The following is a 12,431-nucleotide window of genomic DNA, read 5'->3' as shown; positions in this document are numbered from 1 at the left end:
CAGATACTTTTTTTTTTTTTTTTATGAAACTTGACTTCTCTGAACTACTGAACTGGTCATTTTCTGCCCTCCAGGTGACGCCTTCAGAAAAGATCATGGTCCATGGTGTGAAATGCTATTGAGTCTGAACAGATGAATGTGACAGAAGCAGTCTTACAGCATTACTTGCTGTTAAGTCTAGTTGGAATAGCAGTTTTGTGACAGTAGTAACTGCAATGGTTGTGTTCTAGACTTTAGGGAGAGAGATGTATGTGTCCTGCAACCGTTTCTTAAAAATGGAAGAAAATAACACATCTTGCAGCCCTGTGCAGTTTTAACTGCATTTTAGTGTGAAATACTCTGTAGTTTACCTGCAGTGACTTGCCAGGTGTATGAATAAATATATCGATTCATCAAGTGAAACTGCATTTAATTATATTTAAAGTATCAATAGATTGTCACAGGGTAAAGTTTTCATTATACTCACTTTTGAAGCTTCTTTGGAAAAAGAAACTGGATGCTTGTCTCACTGTGAAGTCTTACGTACTTTGTGTTGCAACTTTTAAAGTAAATACCTACTAATTTGTGAAACCTGCTATTTCTAAGGACTCCTGAAAACTATTTTAGAAACTTTTTTTCTCAAGTAAATTGTCCTTAAAGCATTAAAAATTCTCTTAAAACGGCAACCCCCCCACTAACTAAAGCACTGAATTTGTTCTTCTATATATGGTTTGCAGCTCTTTCTGTGCTATGGAGGTAAGGGAGAGCTATTGGGGATGGTTCCTACTGCTGTCCATGGAAGTATTAATTACCATGCTCAAATTTTAGTCTCTAATCTAATGTTTAGTATTACTTTAAACCAGAATGGCTTGTCACCATTCCTAAGTTAAAATTAATTGTCTATGCTAGCAGTTAAAGCTAGAAATAAAATGGGAGGCAGCTGCAGAGTTAAGCATGGTCTTTGTGCAGTGTCCCAGTCAAGAGGCTGAGTGCTTCCAGTGATGGTGGTCCCAGCTGGTAGATCCTGTGTGCTAGTACTGTTTCCTGAGAATGTGGCAAAGCAGGTATATATATATAGTCTATGACAGAAGGCATTTCTTTAAAACATTTCATTTATAGTGGATACTGCTTTCATCTTGCTGTGGTTTAGTAGCAGCAGTTTACTTTTGTCCAGGGCTTTATTGTATCGTTGGGGGTCAGGGTTGGAAAAAATTACCCAGTTGAGAAAAACGCAAACAGAAAACTTGAGCTGATTGGTTCTGTGTTCTTTTTTAGTCAAAATTATACCTATTTTTTTAAACTTTTTTTGACACACTTTTTTTCATTGCCCTAGTCAAACTGTGAGTTCCACTACTGTTGCTTACAGCTGTGAGGCTGTGCTTCACTTAACACACTCTTTCTATATTTCAGAAACCGAAGTAACAGGGCACACCACAAATATTGCTAATCTTCCTCCTGAAGTAATGCTGACCATTTTCAGTTACCTTAGCCCCCAAGAGTTATGTCAGTGTAGTCAAGTAAGCACTGAATGGTCACAGTTGGCTAAAACTGGATCTCTCTGGAAACATCTTTATCCTGTTCGCTGGGCCAGAGGTAAGTTAAAGTTAATTCTTCCTCCGAAAGTGTTGATTGTCAGAATTACCTAAGCCTATAAAAAAGAATGTTTTGGTATAGGCTATCATGTACAATGAACCTGGCAGCTGAGTGAGCTAGAAGGGTGTACCCTTCTGGCAACTGTAGTGCCCTGAAACTTGGTTAAATGTTAAAAAAACCCCAAAACATACTTCCAAATTATGAATTAAGAAATTAAGAAACTAATAGTTGTCTTGGTTGTAACTCATGAGTAGCTCTTGTATGCAAACTGTTGGTTGGTTTGCTTGTATGAATGCTGACAAGGATATTGACTAATACAACACCTTAATTAGAATCTAAGGGGGTTTGAATTATAAATACCGATGTTACAGCTATATCAGTGAAATTTTTGTTCCATTGGGTTGCTAGCTAGAAATAAAATACATAACTGCAGAATGGAAGTTTAAATCATGGAGTTTTAATATCTCCTCAGAATCTATTCTTTTTCTATTCAAACTTCCAAGAAAACTGTATGTTAGTTTTCGTACTGATTCTTTAGATATATTATTTCAGTAACTTCTAAAGCAGTAAGGTCTAAGTGGGGTTTTTTTATACCTTCTCTTCCTCAAACTCCTGTTAATTAAAATTTCCTGCTGAGAAGTAACCTTTACAAAAGTACCTGTTGAAGTATACAAAGTACTCTATTCCAGTGAGGCCAGTTACAAGTCATGAGAATGTTTGTAGCTTTAAATATTTTATTTGTATTTGTCCATATTTATGTGACTATTAAATAATCACTGGAGTAGATCATTGCATGCTGCACAATGCTGCCATGTCAGTGTAGTTGAGTAACAAGGAGACAGTCTCTGCTGTTTAGTAAGCTATATTTTATGTGTCTTTAAGAGGGAAAGCTAACGATATGTAACTTAAATTTTGAGATACATAAAAGCTAAAAATTTCTTTCTGGCTTCTAAAATCTGTACAAGGCAGACAGGAGTTGACAGGAATTTTTTGGTTGGATAGATCTTAGTGAAAATCATAGTTTTGTTGCTGAGCTGCAAAAGACTGGGTAGAGAGCAGAGGTTTCGGAGTTCAAATTGTTAGATTTGTCTTGATAATTGAGTGCTATGCAAAAAAAATAATTGGCAACTGCTTAAAATGACTTATTCCTAAAACTGTTTTTGGCACAACAGGAAGCTATGACGTACTGTCTATACTACGACAGTTGTTTGTGCAGAAATGCTGTAAACTGGGTGGAAGCTTCTCAAATGGGATTTACTGCTGGAGGGGAACCCCATAAACCTAAAGATTTCATTAAATTTTTAACTTTTTCCCTCCTAATACAGAGAAGGCTTCTGAGGCTTTTTATGTATTATAAAGATGGGTTAAAGATGATGAGAAATGTTACTGGAACCTTTTGCTTCACAGCTGGTTGACAATCAATTAGGATTTCATTGTCACTGTGGTGCTCATATAAGAAACCTTTTTGCTTTAGGTACTGTTCCACAGGGGTTGCTCTTGGTTTGGGGATAACAGGATCCCCTGGCTAGCGAGAGCTGAATAAGGTGTTTCTGGTTTAAAGCAAATCTGCACTGAGGGAGGCAGTAGACGTGCTTACACCAAGCCCAACGCTATAATACACCCAAACTAAATTAATGCCCCCTTCAGGGAGTGGGGGTGCCCTACCAGGTAAAACAATGGAGCTGTTGCTGATGTTCATGATTATCCAGATGTTCTAAAAAATTGTCTATTGATTTGAGTCATATGTATGTTAATTGTGTATTGTATAGCTGTTGTAATTAGGCTCCTTCAGGAATTTGGGTTTCTTGACCCTGGAGTTGTTACGTCCAGTGACTACAACCAGGCTAATAAAATACATCCTGGTTGAATGTATATTTGTGAGATTCCAATGGAAAACAGAAATGTCTTAAACCAAGTGTTATACTAAAAGTTGATGGTTAATTTATCTACCAGAAAGAACTTCAGCACCTACACAGTCCAAATATCCTATATTTGGTTGTTGTTATTGTTGCAGTCATATTGGTCCCTCCTGAAGAAAATAAGGACAGCAGGCATGTCTCAGAACAGCATAATAGGCTCTTCCAAGAATCTTTTGAAGCTATAGATCAAAAAAAGTTATGTCGAGGTTCAGTCCAATCTTAGTTGAGATGAATGCAAAACTAATTTATATCTTTAAGTCAGGTCACAGTATATTGATAAGTTGTTATTACTATTTCCTGCAGTGACTAGGAGTTTGTCTTAACTTCTTTGTGCCTTCTCTTTTGGGGGGCTGGGGGGTGAGTAGGTGATTGGTATAGTGGTCCTGCAGCAGATCTTGAGATGGAACCTGATGAGGAATGGGTGAAAAATAGAAAAGATGAAAGTCGTGCTTTCCAGGAATGGGATGAAGATGCTGACATAGATGAATCTGGTAGGTAAATTTGATTTTGTTGATTTGCTGCTGTGGCCTCCCCCCGCTCCCCACCCCCAGATGATATGGCTGTAAGAAGTATATGTATAAAATGGAATATCTTCTGTAAAATCAGTTAAAAACCCAGGTTTTATCATAGTTGATACCAGTACTTTAAAATAACGACAGATGCAATAGTACTGACATTCTGTCTAGATTAAATGCTTACTAAGCCAAGTAGATTTATACAGTAAAAAAGTGTTTGGGATGTTTTGTGTTCTAACTACTTAAGGTTCCTGAGATGAGTGTTCTTTTTCCCCATCTTCATCTCCTGACTCCCAGCTGGGTGGGGGGAAAAAAAAAGGAGAGTGGGGATTGAAGAGGGGGAGAAGCAGGCAGTGGGTTTTAATGAGCTGAATTCATTCATCTAGGAGAGAGCAAACGTGAGTGCAGGCAGAAGAGTTATGGGGATGTGTCTGGATTTAAGGAGGAGGTAAAAGGTAGGCTTCATCTCTTCAGGAAGTTTGGATGAATCATTGTGCATCCTCATGCATTCTAGGCTTAATTTAAGATTTGTATTAATCTGTTATATCACAGGATATGAAATGCCCTGTGAGATAGTATTTCGGTGTATAAAGCAGGTCAGTGGAAACAGCTGCCCCAGACAGCCCTGAGCAGTACGTAATCTGTAGTAAATAATCTGTAGTAAATATTTCTCGAAGTCCTTCAATGAGAATTTTCTCTTAAGACTCTTACTGTTTTTACTTGCCATTGGAGTTAAACTCTTCAGGACTGTCAGAAAGACAAGCAGATATTGTTTTAAAGATGAGGCTTAAGTAGTTTGTTGAGCTAAAACTCGGCACAAGTTTTATGCTTTGTTAAGCATAATTTATGCCTTGTTAAGCATTCTTTAGTTTTCTGGTGACTTGTTTGATGTAAGATGGCAATGTGAATTCCAAATGACATGAAGCATATTTTAAAGTCTTTCCCTTTGGTTTTATTTTGTAGAAGAAGCAGCTGAAGATTCACTTGCCATTAATATAGCACAAATGGAAAAACGTTTACTTCATGGCTTAATTCATAATGTCCTCCCGCATGTAGGCTCCTCAGTGAAGACATTAGTATTGGCCTACAGTTCGGCAGTGTCTAGCAAAATGGTATGTAATTTGAAACTGCCTTTTAATAATTGTGGCTATGCAGCCTCTAATTAATAACTGATGTGCCAGAGTTTAAAATACTTGAGTAGTGAAAATGAGTTGCAGTTCAAGCAAATGTTAATTCGTATGTTGTCTCTTGACACTGTGTGCAGCCTTACTGGCTTGTGTCTTTACGGATTGTTTTCCTTTCCTTTTCCAGGTTAGACAGATCTTGGAGCTTTGCCCCAACTTGGAATATTTGGATCTCACTCAAACTGATATTTCAGATTCTGCATTTGAAAGGTTAGACAGCTGTTCTTTCATTAAAAAAAAAACCAACATATTCAGTTTTTGAGGTGGGGGAGGGGAAACACTCAAACACGTCTTAGTCCGCTGCCAATATATAGAAATAGAAAAATCACATTCAGGATTCACGTGTAACTAAGATCTAAACCGGAGTAACAAATCAATGAAATAGCAAGTGAAGCATGTAACTTTGTAATGTCCATTTCAAATGCTCTCTCTTCACTATTGGGTATGTATTACCTGTCAATGTGTAGCTAGCTCTTCATAACAATAATTGTGTTTTGTTCTAATATTAACAACTTGAAATTGTCCATAGACTTTGGAGAGCCAGTTATGGTAGTTCTCTTGGTCTGATGTAGCCGGTAGCGTTTGGTAGGCAAAGCTCTAAGACTTGGGTGTAGTAACTGTAGATTTCACAGTTTTACCAAAGCCTACAAAATTTCATTGATGTCAGTGGGGTGATGCGTGGATGCAGAGCCTGCACCAATGGGTCTTGTTGTGATACTGAAACTTAGTGGCTATTTCAGTATTCAACACTTTAAATCACACAGTACTCTCCAGTTTTATGTGTTAATGACACAGAAAACTTTACAGCGTGGATGCTTGTAACAGCACTGCAGCTTGTGCAGGAAGTTTTAATTGAAGTAAAAGCTTTATTTTTTGTGGCTCAGAAATCAAACTTCACGAGCTTTTGTCCATCTAAGGTTAAACTTACATTATTTGCCACTTCTTATATATCTGTATTTCTAACACCACAATTTGTAACTTGGCAAATTACTTTGGCTTGTTGTAAATGTAAGTAATCACTTACGGAAAATGATATTAACTAACTATGGATATATAAAGGTCACTTAAATCAGCTATAGACTTTTATAGCTAATAATGTAACAGTATTACTGTAGACCAATTTTCTCTTTCAGTTGAAAAAGATAAGGCTGAAGGGGTGAGGTTTTGTTAATGTGAAAAAGTCTCATTTCATTATTATCTCTAATCCTCGCCACTTTCATGAAGTAATTAATACTGTACAAAGAATGTGTTTCAGGAATCCAGCTATTTTCTCTGAAAAGAATGTGAAATTACAGAGGATTTATGATTGTAGTACATTGATATTTCAATATGTGTAAACAGCCAAACTTGAGAAACTCAAATACTAGAAATTATAACTACTAAAATTCTTTGAATATTATGTCTCAGATGTATTTTTTTGTGTGTGTGTGTATGTGTGTGAAACTTGCTAGTTCAGTAAGGTTTTTTTCAGCCTTCTGAGAAAGTAGCTAATGTCTAGTAACTTAGATGGCTGTTGGTAACTGCATTATACACAACAGAAGGTGCTTTTTGAGATTGTCACGTATGTATTTGGTGTTGGCAGTCTGATTTACTATTTAAAGACTTGTTTGATGTAGGGCAAATTTGAACTTCATTTAAGTTGTGTATATGGAAAAATACAGATTGCTACTAATTCCTTATTTCATGTTTCTTTAGACACTTTTTCTAGGCATGTATTACAGTATTTGGAGTATCAAATTAACCTGTCAGGGGTCTAACTTCTGTGAATTCATATATGTATTTTACTTGTGAAATATTCTTTCGTATATTTAGCCGTAACATCTGTTTCTGAGCAAAACCTAAAAAAACCCCTAACCAACCAACCAAACCACTTCTTTTCACCTGATTTCAGTTGGTCTTCAGTTGGTTATTGTCAAAATCTACGCCACCTTGATCTGTCTGGATGTGAGAAAATCACGGATGTGGCTATAGAGAGGATTTCCAGAGCACTGGGTATCATATCAACTCACCATACCAGAGGTATTCTGAAAAGCTGCAGAAACAGGAATGTTAAGATGCTGTGGAAAAACAGAGAGATTACTTTGCAGTCCAACAAGAAGTATAATTGTTTGCATGAAATCAACAATGAAAACCTAATTGAGGGAGGAGACAGCAAGCAGCATTGGACTAAACCTGACAGCTCAGAAAACTTTAATTCTGCTTATGTGTGGATGCTAGATGCGGATGACTTAGCTGACATTGAAGACGCTGCAGAGTGGAGACACAGAAACGTTGAAGGATTTTGTCTTATGGAACCAACATCCCATATTAATTGTTCTGCATCGTGCTACAGTAGAGAAATTTATGGATTAAGGACTAGAGGGTGGCAGCAGCACTGTGCTTCTACTGACTTGATTTACTGCGGTCACTCGTTTTGTTGTGCTGGGACAGCACTAAGAACTATTCGAGCACTTCCAGAGTCCTCTGCACTGTGTAAAAAAACAACAAGGACTAAGCAGTCAGAGAAAAAAGACTCTGCATACTCCGGGAGTGAAAAAACAGATGAAGAGACTGCACGAGTTCTTCAGTTTCTCAGTCTGTCTGGATGTTTCCAGATCACAGACCGTGCTCTCAGGTGAGGAGGCATTTTAAAACTATTTTACTGCAGTACATTTTTTGTGATTTTATTTGTTGGGTCCTTCTGGTGTGAATCTGCCTAGTTTCAATAGAAACATTTTTATTGAAGAAATTGGTAAGTTTTAAGGGGTCTTTGCATTTTAAAATATTTGTAGTACCAGACTTGAACTTTGTCTAGCTTTTCCTTTTGGGGGTTTTAAAAACATAAAGTCTTCTAGGCATGTGCTCCAAAGTTAAATATTTTTGTGAATTTATTGTTCTAGGCAGTATTAATGCTGTTAGATTTGATCTTTAGTGATTTTATTAATTCACTATTTTTTTCATTATGGCTGTCAGTTGCTTGAAACTTTATAAAACTGTAGTAAATCTCATTTATGTCTGGATAAGGACATAATTTATGGACAGGCTGGATTGATGGCCCGAGGCCAAGTGTGTGCGCTTCAACAAGGCTCAGTGCCGGGGCCTGCGCTGGGGTCACACCAAGCCCACGCAGCGCTGCAGGCTGGGGGCAGAGCGGCTGCCAAGCTGCCCAGCAGAAAAGGGCCTGGGGCAGAAAACGGCCATCTGCATACGAGCCGGCAGCGTGCCCAGGGGGCCAGGAAGGCCAACGGCATCCTGGCTTGTATCCAAAACCGTGTGGCCAGCAGGACCAGGGCAGCGACCATCTCCCTGCACTTGGCACTGGTGAGGCTGCGCCTCGACTACGGTGTTCACCTGTGGGCCCCTCAGGACGAGGAAGACACAGAGGTGCTGGAGCGTGTCCAGGGGAGGGCAACGGAGCTGGTGACGGGTCCGGAGCACAATTCTTAGGAGAAGCGGCTGAGGGGACTGGGGTTGTTTAGCCTGGAGAAAAGGAGGCTCAGCGGGGACCTTCTCACTCTCCACAACTACCGGAAAGGAGGTTGCAGTGAGGTGGGAGTCGGCCTGTTCTCCCAAGTAACAAGGATAGGATGAGGGGAAATGGCTTCAGGTTGCATCAGGGGAGGTTTAGATTGGAAATTAGGAAAAATTTCTTCACTGAAAGGGTGGTCAAGTATTGGAACCAGCTGCCCAGGGAAATGGTTGAGTCACCATCCCTGGAGGTATTTAAAAGACGTGTAGACATGGTGCTTAGGGACATGGTTTAGTGGTAGACTTGGAATGTTGGGTTAATGGTTGGAGTAGATCTAAAAGTTTTTTTCCAACCAAAATGATTCTGTTTCTATGATAATTTTATATGTGTAGAATATAATGTTAAATATGACTTCTTATAAGAATTAAAGGAGGAGAAAAAAATAGTTGACTTGAACACTGATATGGCTTCAAGAGTTACAGAATCCTCTGCGTGTTATTTGCCACTGATATTTTGCATTGTCAGAAAAATGTAGTTATTGCTTCATAATGAGAATGGGATGAGGCTGGAGTAGTTGCAGCCGTGTGTTTGGGTGTGCTGCAGCACTTGGGGGCTAATTAAAGCTTCTTGGAGTGGGAAGACTTCATGCCTACCTGCATGTATGCTGGGCATATTGGGAAATAGTGTGTGTGAGGCACTGCTGGCATTGATTTGTCTCTCCAGAGAATTCATTCCCGTTTGACGTGCAGAAATACCAGCTGTTCAAATGTCTCCCATAGTGGTTCTAGTGACAGTTACTTTTTTACTTGGCAGTGTTAGTCTTGCTCAGGGTGAGCTTCAGGTAGCCGTGCGTCATGTTTGAGCTTGTTGCTGTTCAAGTGTTGGAGTGAATGGCTATGGCTGAGTTTCCCTAGGTGCTGATTAGGTCATGCTGTGAGTAGTTTGCATGTTACTGGTCTGTCTTTTTATGACTTGGAAATCTAGGACCAAAAGGAGATTTGGTCATTGACTCATGGGAAGGGTTTAGTTGTGGTGCTGGTTTCCATTGACGCTTTTTGGACAAAAGAAAGCATTTAAGAGCTGAGAGTATGCTGCAACAAGTGCTTCTTGAGCTCACTGGAGTGTTTTGGGTCTCTGAGAAAAGAGAATGAAACCTCCTAGTAGAAGTACTTGCCAGCTCATTTCATAGAGAAGCTGTTAATGGATAGCTGGTTTTGTGGTCAACAGTTCTTCTGCCTGCTGACAGGAGAAAGTTGTACAGTGATGCTCTGAAGGCATTTCAGTTTTATGTCCTGGCTTGAATCTGTGGCTTGGTGATTCAAGCCTGGTGTGTTTTTCGGGTGTGTGAGCTTGTTTTTGATTGAACTTGGGCTGGCTGCTCAAGCTCACAGAGAAGCAGGCAGACTAATGTGGAATGATTGCTCAGGTGTGATACATCCGTGAGGCTGTTGCATCAGCAGTCAAACTCTCTTGCACTTGGAGGAAAAAAGTGAGGAATTCCACGTGAATAATAAGATGGTGTGTTGGCAGAAAGAGGTTCCTCTGTCAGTCCTAGGAACATAAACATTTGGATTCCAAAATAATTTTGACCGAAAAAATGTAAGACAGTCAAACTTTTGGAATCGTAATGCAGCAGGCTTTGGAGTTTCATGTTTTCATGGTGGGTGGAGGAATATACATCACCTTGGAAGAGTTGCCAGAATCAGTGGTGTTTTGGAGAAGAATGTCTTGGTAGTTCTTTGAAATACTTGGTTGTCTCTGGAGTCATTCATAAAGTGATTTACCATTTAAGTCTATCGGAAAGAATTGTTAGTTTCTGTAGAAATCAATTCATTTCCCGGGTCTGTTATGTAGCTTCAGCGGTGTTTGTTCCCCTTCATAAGGTATGAAACTGCCAGATTTAAAACTACATTGTTTGAGGTGTGTTTTCTGTTATGAGATGCAATTAAGTCTGTGACTTGGGGATGCAGTGGAGTACTTGTCAGTCGAGCACTGTGCAGACTCTTAACACTTCTCTTCTGTCTGTTAACAGGGCATTGACTCTCGGAGGCGGACTGCCACATTTGGAACACCTTAACCTCTCGGGTTGTCTCACTGTAACTGGTGCGGGCCTGCAGGATTTAGTTTCTGCATGCCCTTCTCTAAAAGATGAACACTTTTACTACTGTGACAACATTAACGGTAATGTCTTTTTATGCAGATGTGATGCTTTTCTGGGGAACAATGTTTGCTTTAAGGACACTTCTTAAAACAAAAAGAATGACCAAAATCCCACCTTCTTTTTTTTTTTCTTGGCTGTGTAGCCCTGAGTTTCACAGATTAGTTATGAAAATACAAGTGTTAAGGTGGTTTTTCCTCATTTGTTCTTTTGGGTTTTTTTGTTTGACACTAGTATAGTTCTGTATTTACCTAGGAAAGCATTCTTAGACCATATATCTCATAATTTTTGTTTAGTGTAAGTAATATGGGCTAGAAAGTAAGTCTCCACAAGCTAGTACACACCTGCCCTTCCCATGTCCTCTCTGTAAACCATGTAGTTTTTTGTTTTCTTTTATGGTCATAACTTCAGACAGAGGCTTCATTAGATTGGTACCAAAGCGGTGATTTTTGGGAAAGGAGTGACTTGTGTTTTGCCATGCAAACCTCCCATATTGTAATTTAGTTTTTCTGGTTTTGCTTGAGTCAGTAACTTAGGGAAGGATCGAAGCTAGAGAAGGATCTGGAAAAATGTATAAAATATGTTTATGAGGAAGGTCTCTTCAGTGTTTACCACACTGGAATTTAGTCTGTTACGTTAGGTCCAGTAAGCGTTCATAGCATTAGAGATGGGAACCATAGTGTGACTTGTATTGCATGTGTGAATTTAAAACAGGTAAGTGCAACAGAAGGAAAGTGAAAAGGAGGATAATAACTGAGCTCACAGGATTATAAGACCTAACTGTGTGTAAAACAGTTATATTCCCTGGTAGTTCATGGTGTTCAGCTCAATAATCTGCATCTATGTTGAGATGCAGCAACAGCAGGGGTACAGGATGCCAGAGGTTTGGTACTACAAGTAAGTCTATACTGACATTTAGGTATTCAGTCCATTGAAATTGACACAATATGATGCACTTGGATTGGATCCTGATATTAGCAGTGAAAGTATTAAACCATATTTTGCTTCCATAAGTTTTGCAATATTTTATGCACCTTTTTGACACAGACCTTTTTTCTTTAGAGACACTTCTTTTTGTTACTTCCTTCTGTTCCATCTAGAATACAGCTTATAAAAATCCTCTGCCATTTCAACCTGAAAATTTCAAGGCTTCTTTTTAAAAATCCTTCACTGACTCTCCTTTTGCATTGTGTTGAGTTTAAAGATGCCTTCAGAGATAGTTAAAAGTCTTTTCCTTTCACATCTGATTCCTTGCTATTTTTCCTGTTTTCACTTCTATCAGTAATACCAGACTTGATGTTCTAGTCTGCTTTCAGTCATTTCTGTTTCTCTCTTTGTCCCTAAAATACACTATGTCATCTTAGTTTACAAAACCAGAATCTTCTGTGTGAGTCTGCCACTTTAAAGCTTGACTGTTCCATAATATCCTCAAGAAATGTGTATTTCAACAGAATACTTTTTGGAATTACTCTGTAAAGTTGTCCTGATGCTTGTCCTGTTTTATTTCCTTCCTTTTATTGCCTGCTGGAAGCTGTGAGCCTATAAGCTCTGCTTGGTTCTGTAAAGCATCATGCATGCCTTTGGGTGAACAGTTTATTCCTGTAGAGAGAAATCAACAGGAGCGTGAGGCTGTAA

The 12,431-nt window shown here is 38.9% G+C and overlaps 1 protein-coding gene across 2 annotated transcripts in view; it reads left to right on the top strand.

The window, feature by feature from the left end:
• FBXL5 (F-box and leucine rich repeat protein 5) overlaps positions 1-12,431 on the top strand; it is a 35,549-nt gene that overhangs the window by 16,414 nt on the left and 6,704 nt on the right. For both annotated transcript variants that reach the window (XM_040594397.1, XM_040594386.1), the window contains exons 5-10: positions 1,390-1,572; positions 3,857-3,982; positions 4,970-5,118; positions 5,318-5,400; positions 7,082-7,804; positions 10,671-10,819. In XM_040594397.1, coding sequence (XP_040450331.1) covers positions 1,390-1,572; positions 3,857-3,982; positions 4,970-5,118; positions 5,318-5,400; positions 7,082-7,804; positions 10,671-10,819 — 1,413 coding nt within the window. The remainder of the gene's footprint in view (positions 1-1,389; positions 1,573-3,856; positions 3,983-4,969; positions 5,119-5,317; positions 5,401-7,081; positions 7,805-10,670; positions 10,820-12,431) is intronic.

This window comes from Falco naumanni, chromosome 1 (assembly GCF_017639655.2).
Source record: "Falco naumanni isolate bFalNau1 chromosome 1, bFalNau1.pat, whole genome shotgun sequence".
Classification (NCBI taxonomy): domain Eukaryota; kingdom Metazoa; phylum Chordata; class Aves; order Falconiformes; family Falconidae; genus Falco; species Falco naumanni.
The sequence above is the reverse complement of the archived record's forward strand: the minus strand, read 5'-3'. Positions and strand labels throughout refer to the sequence as shown.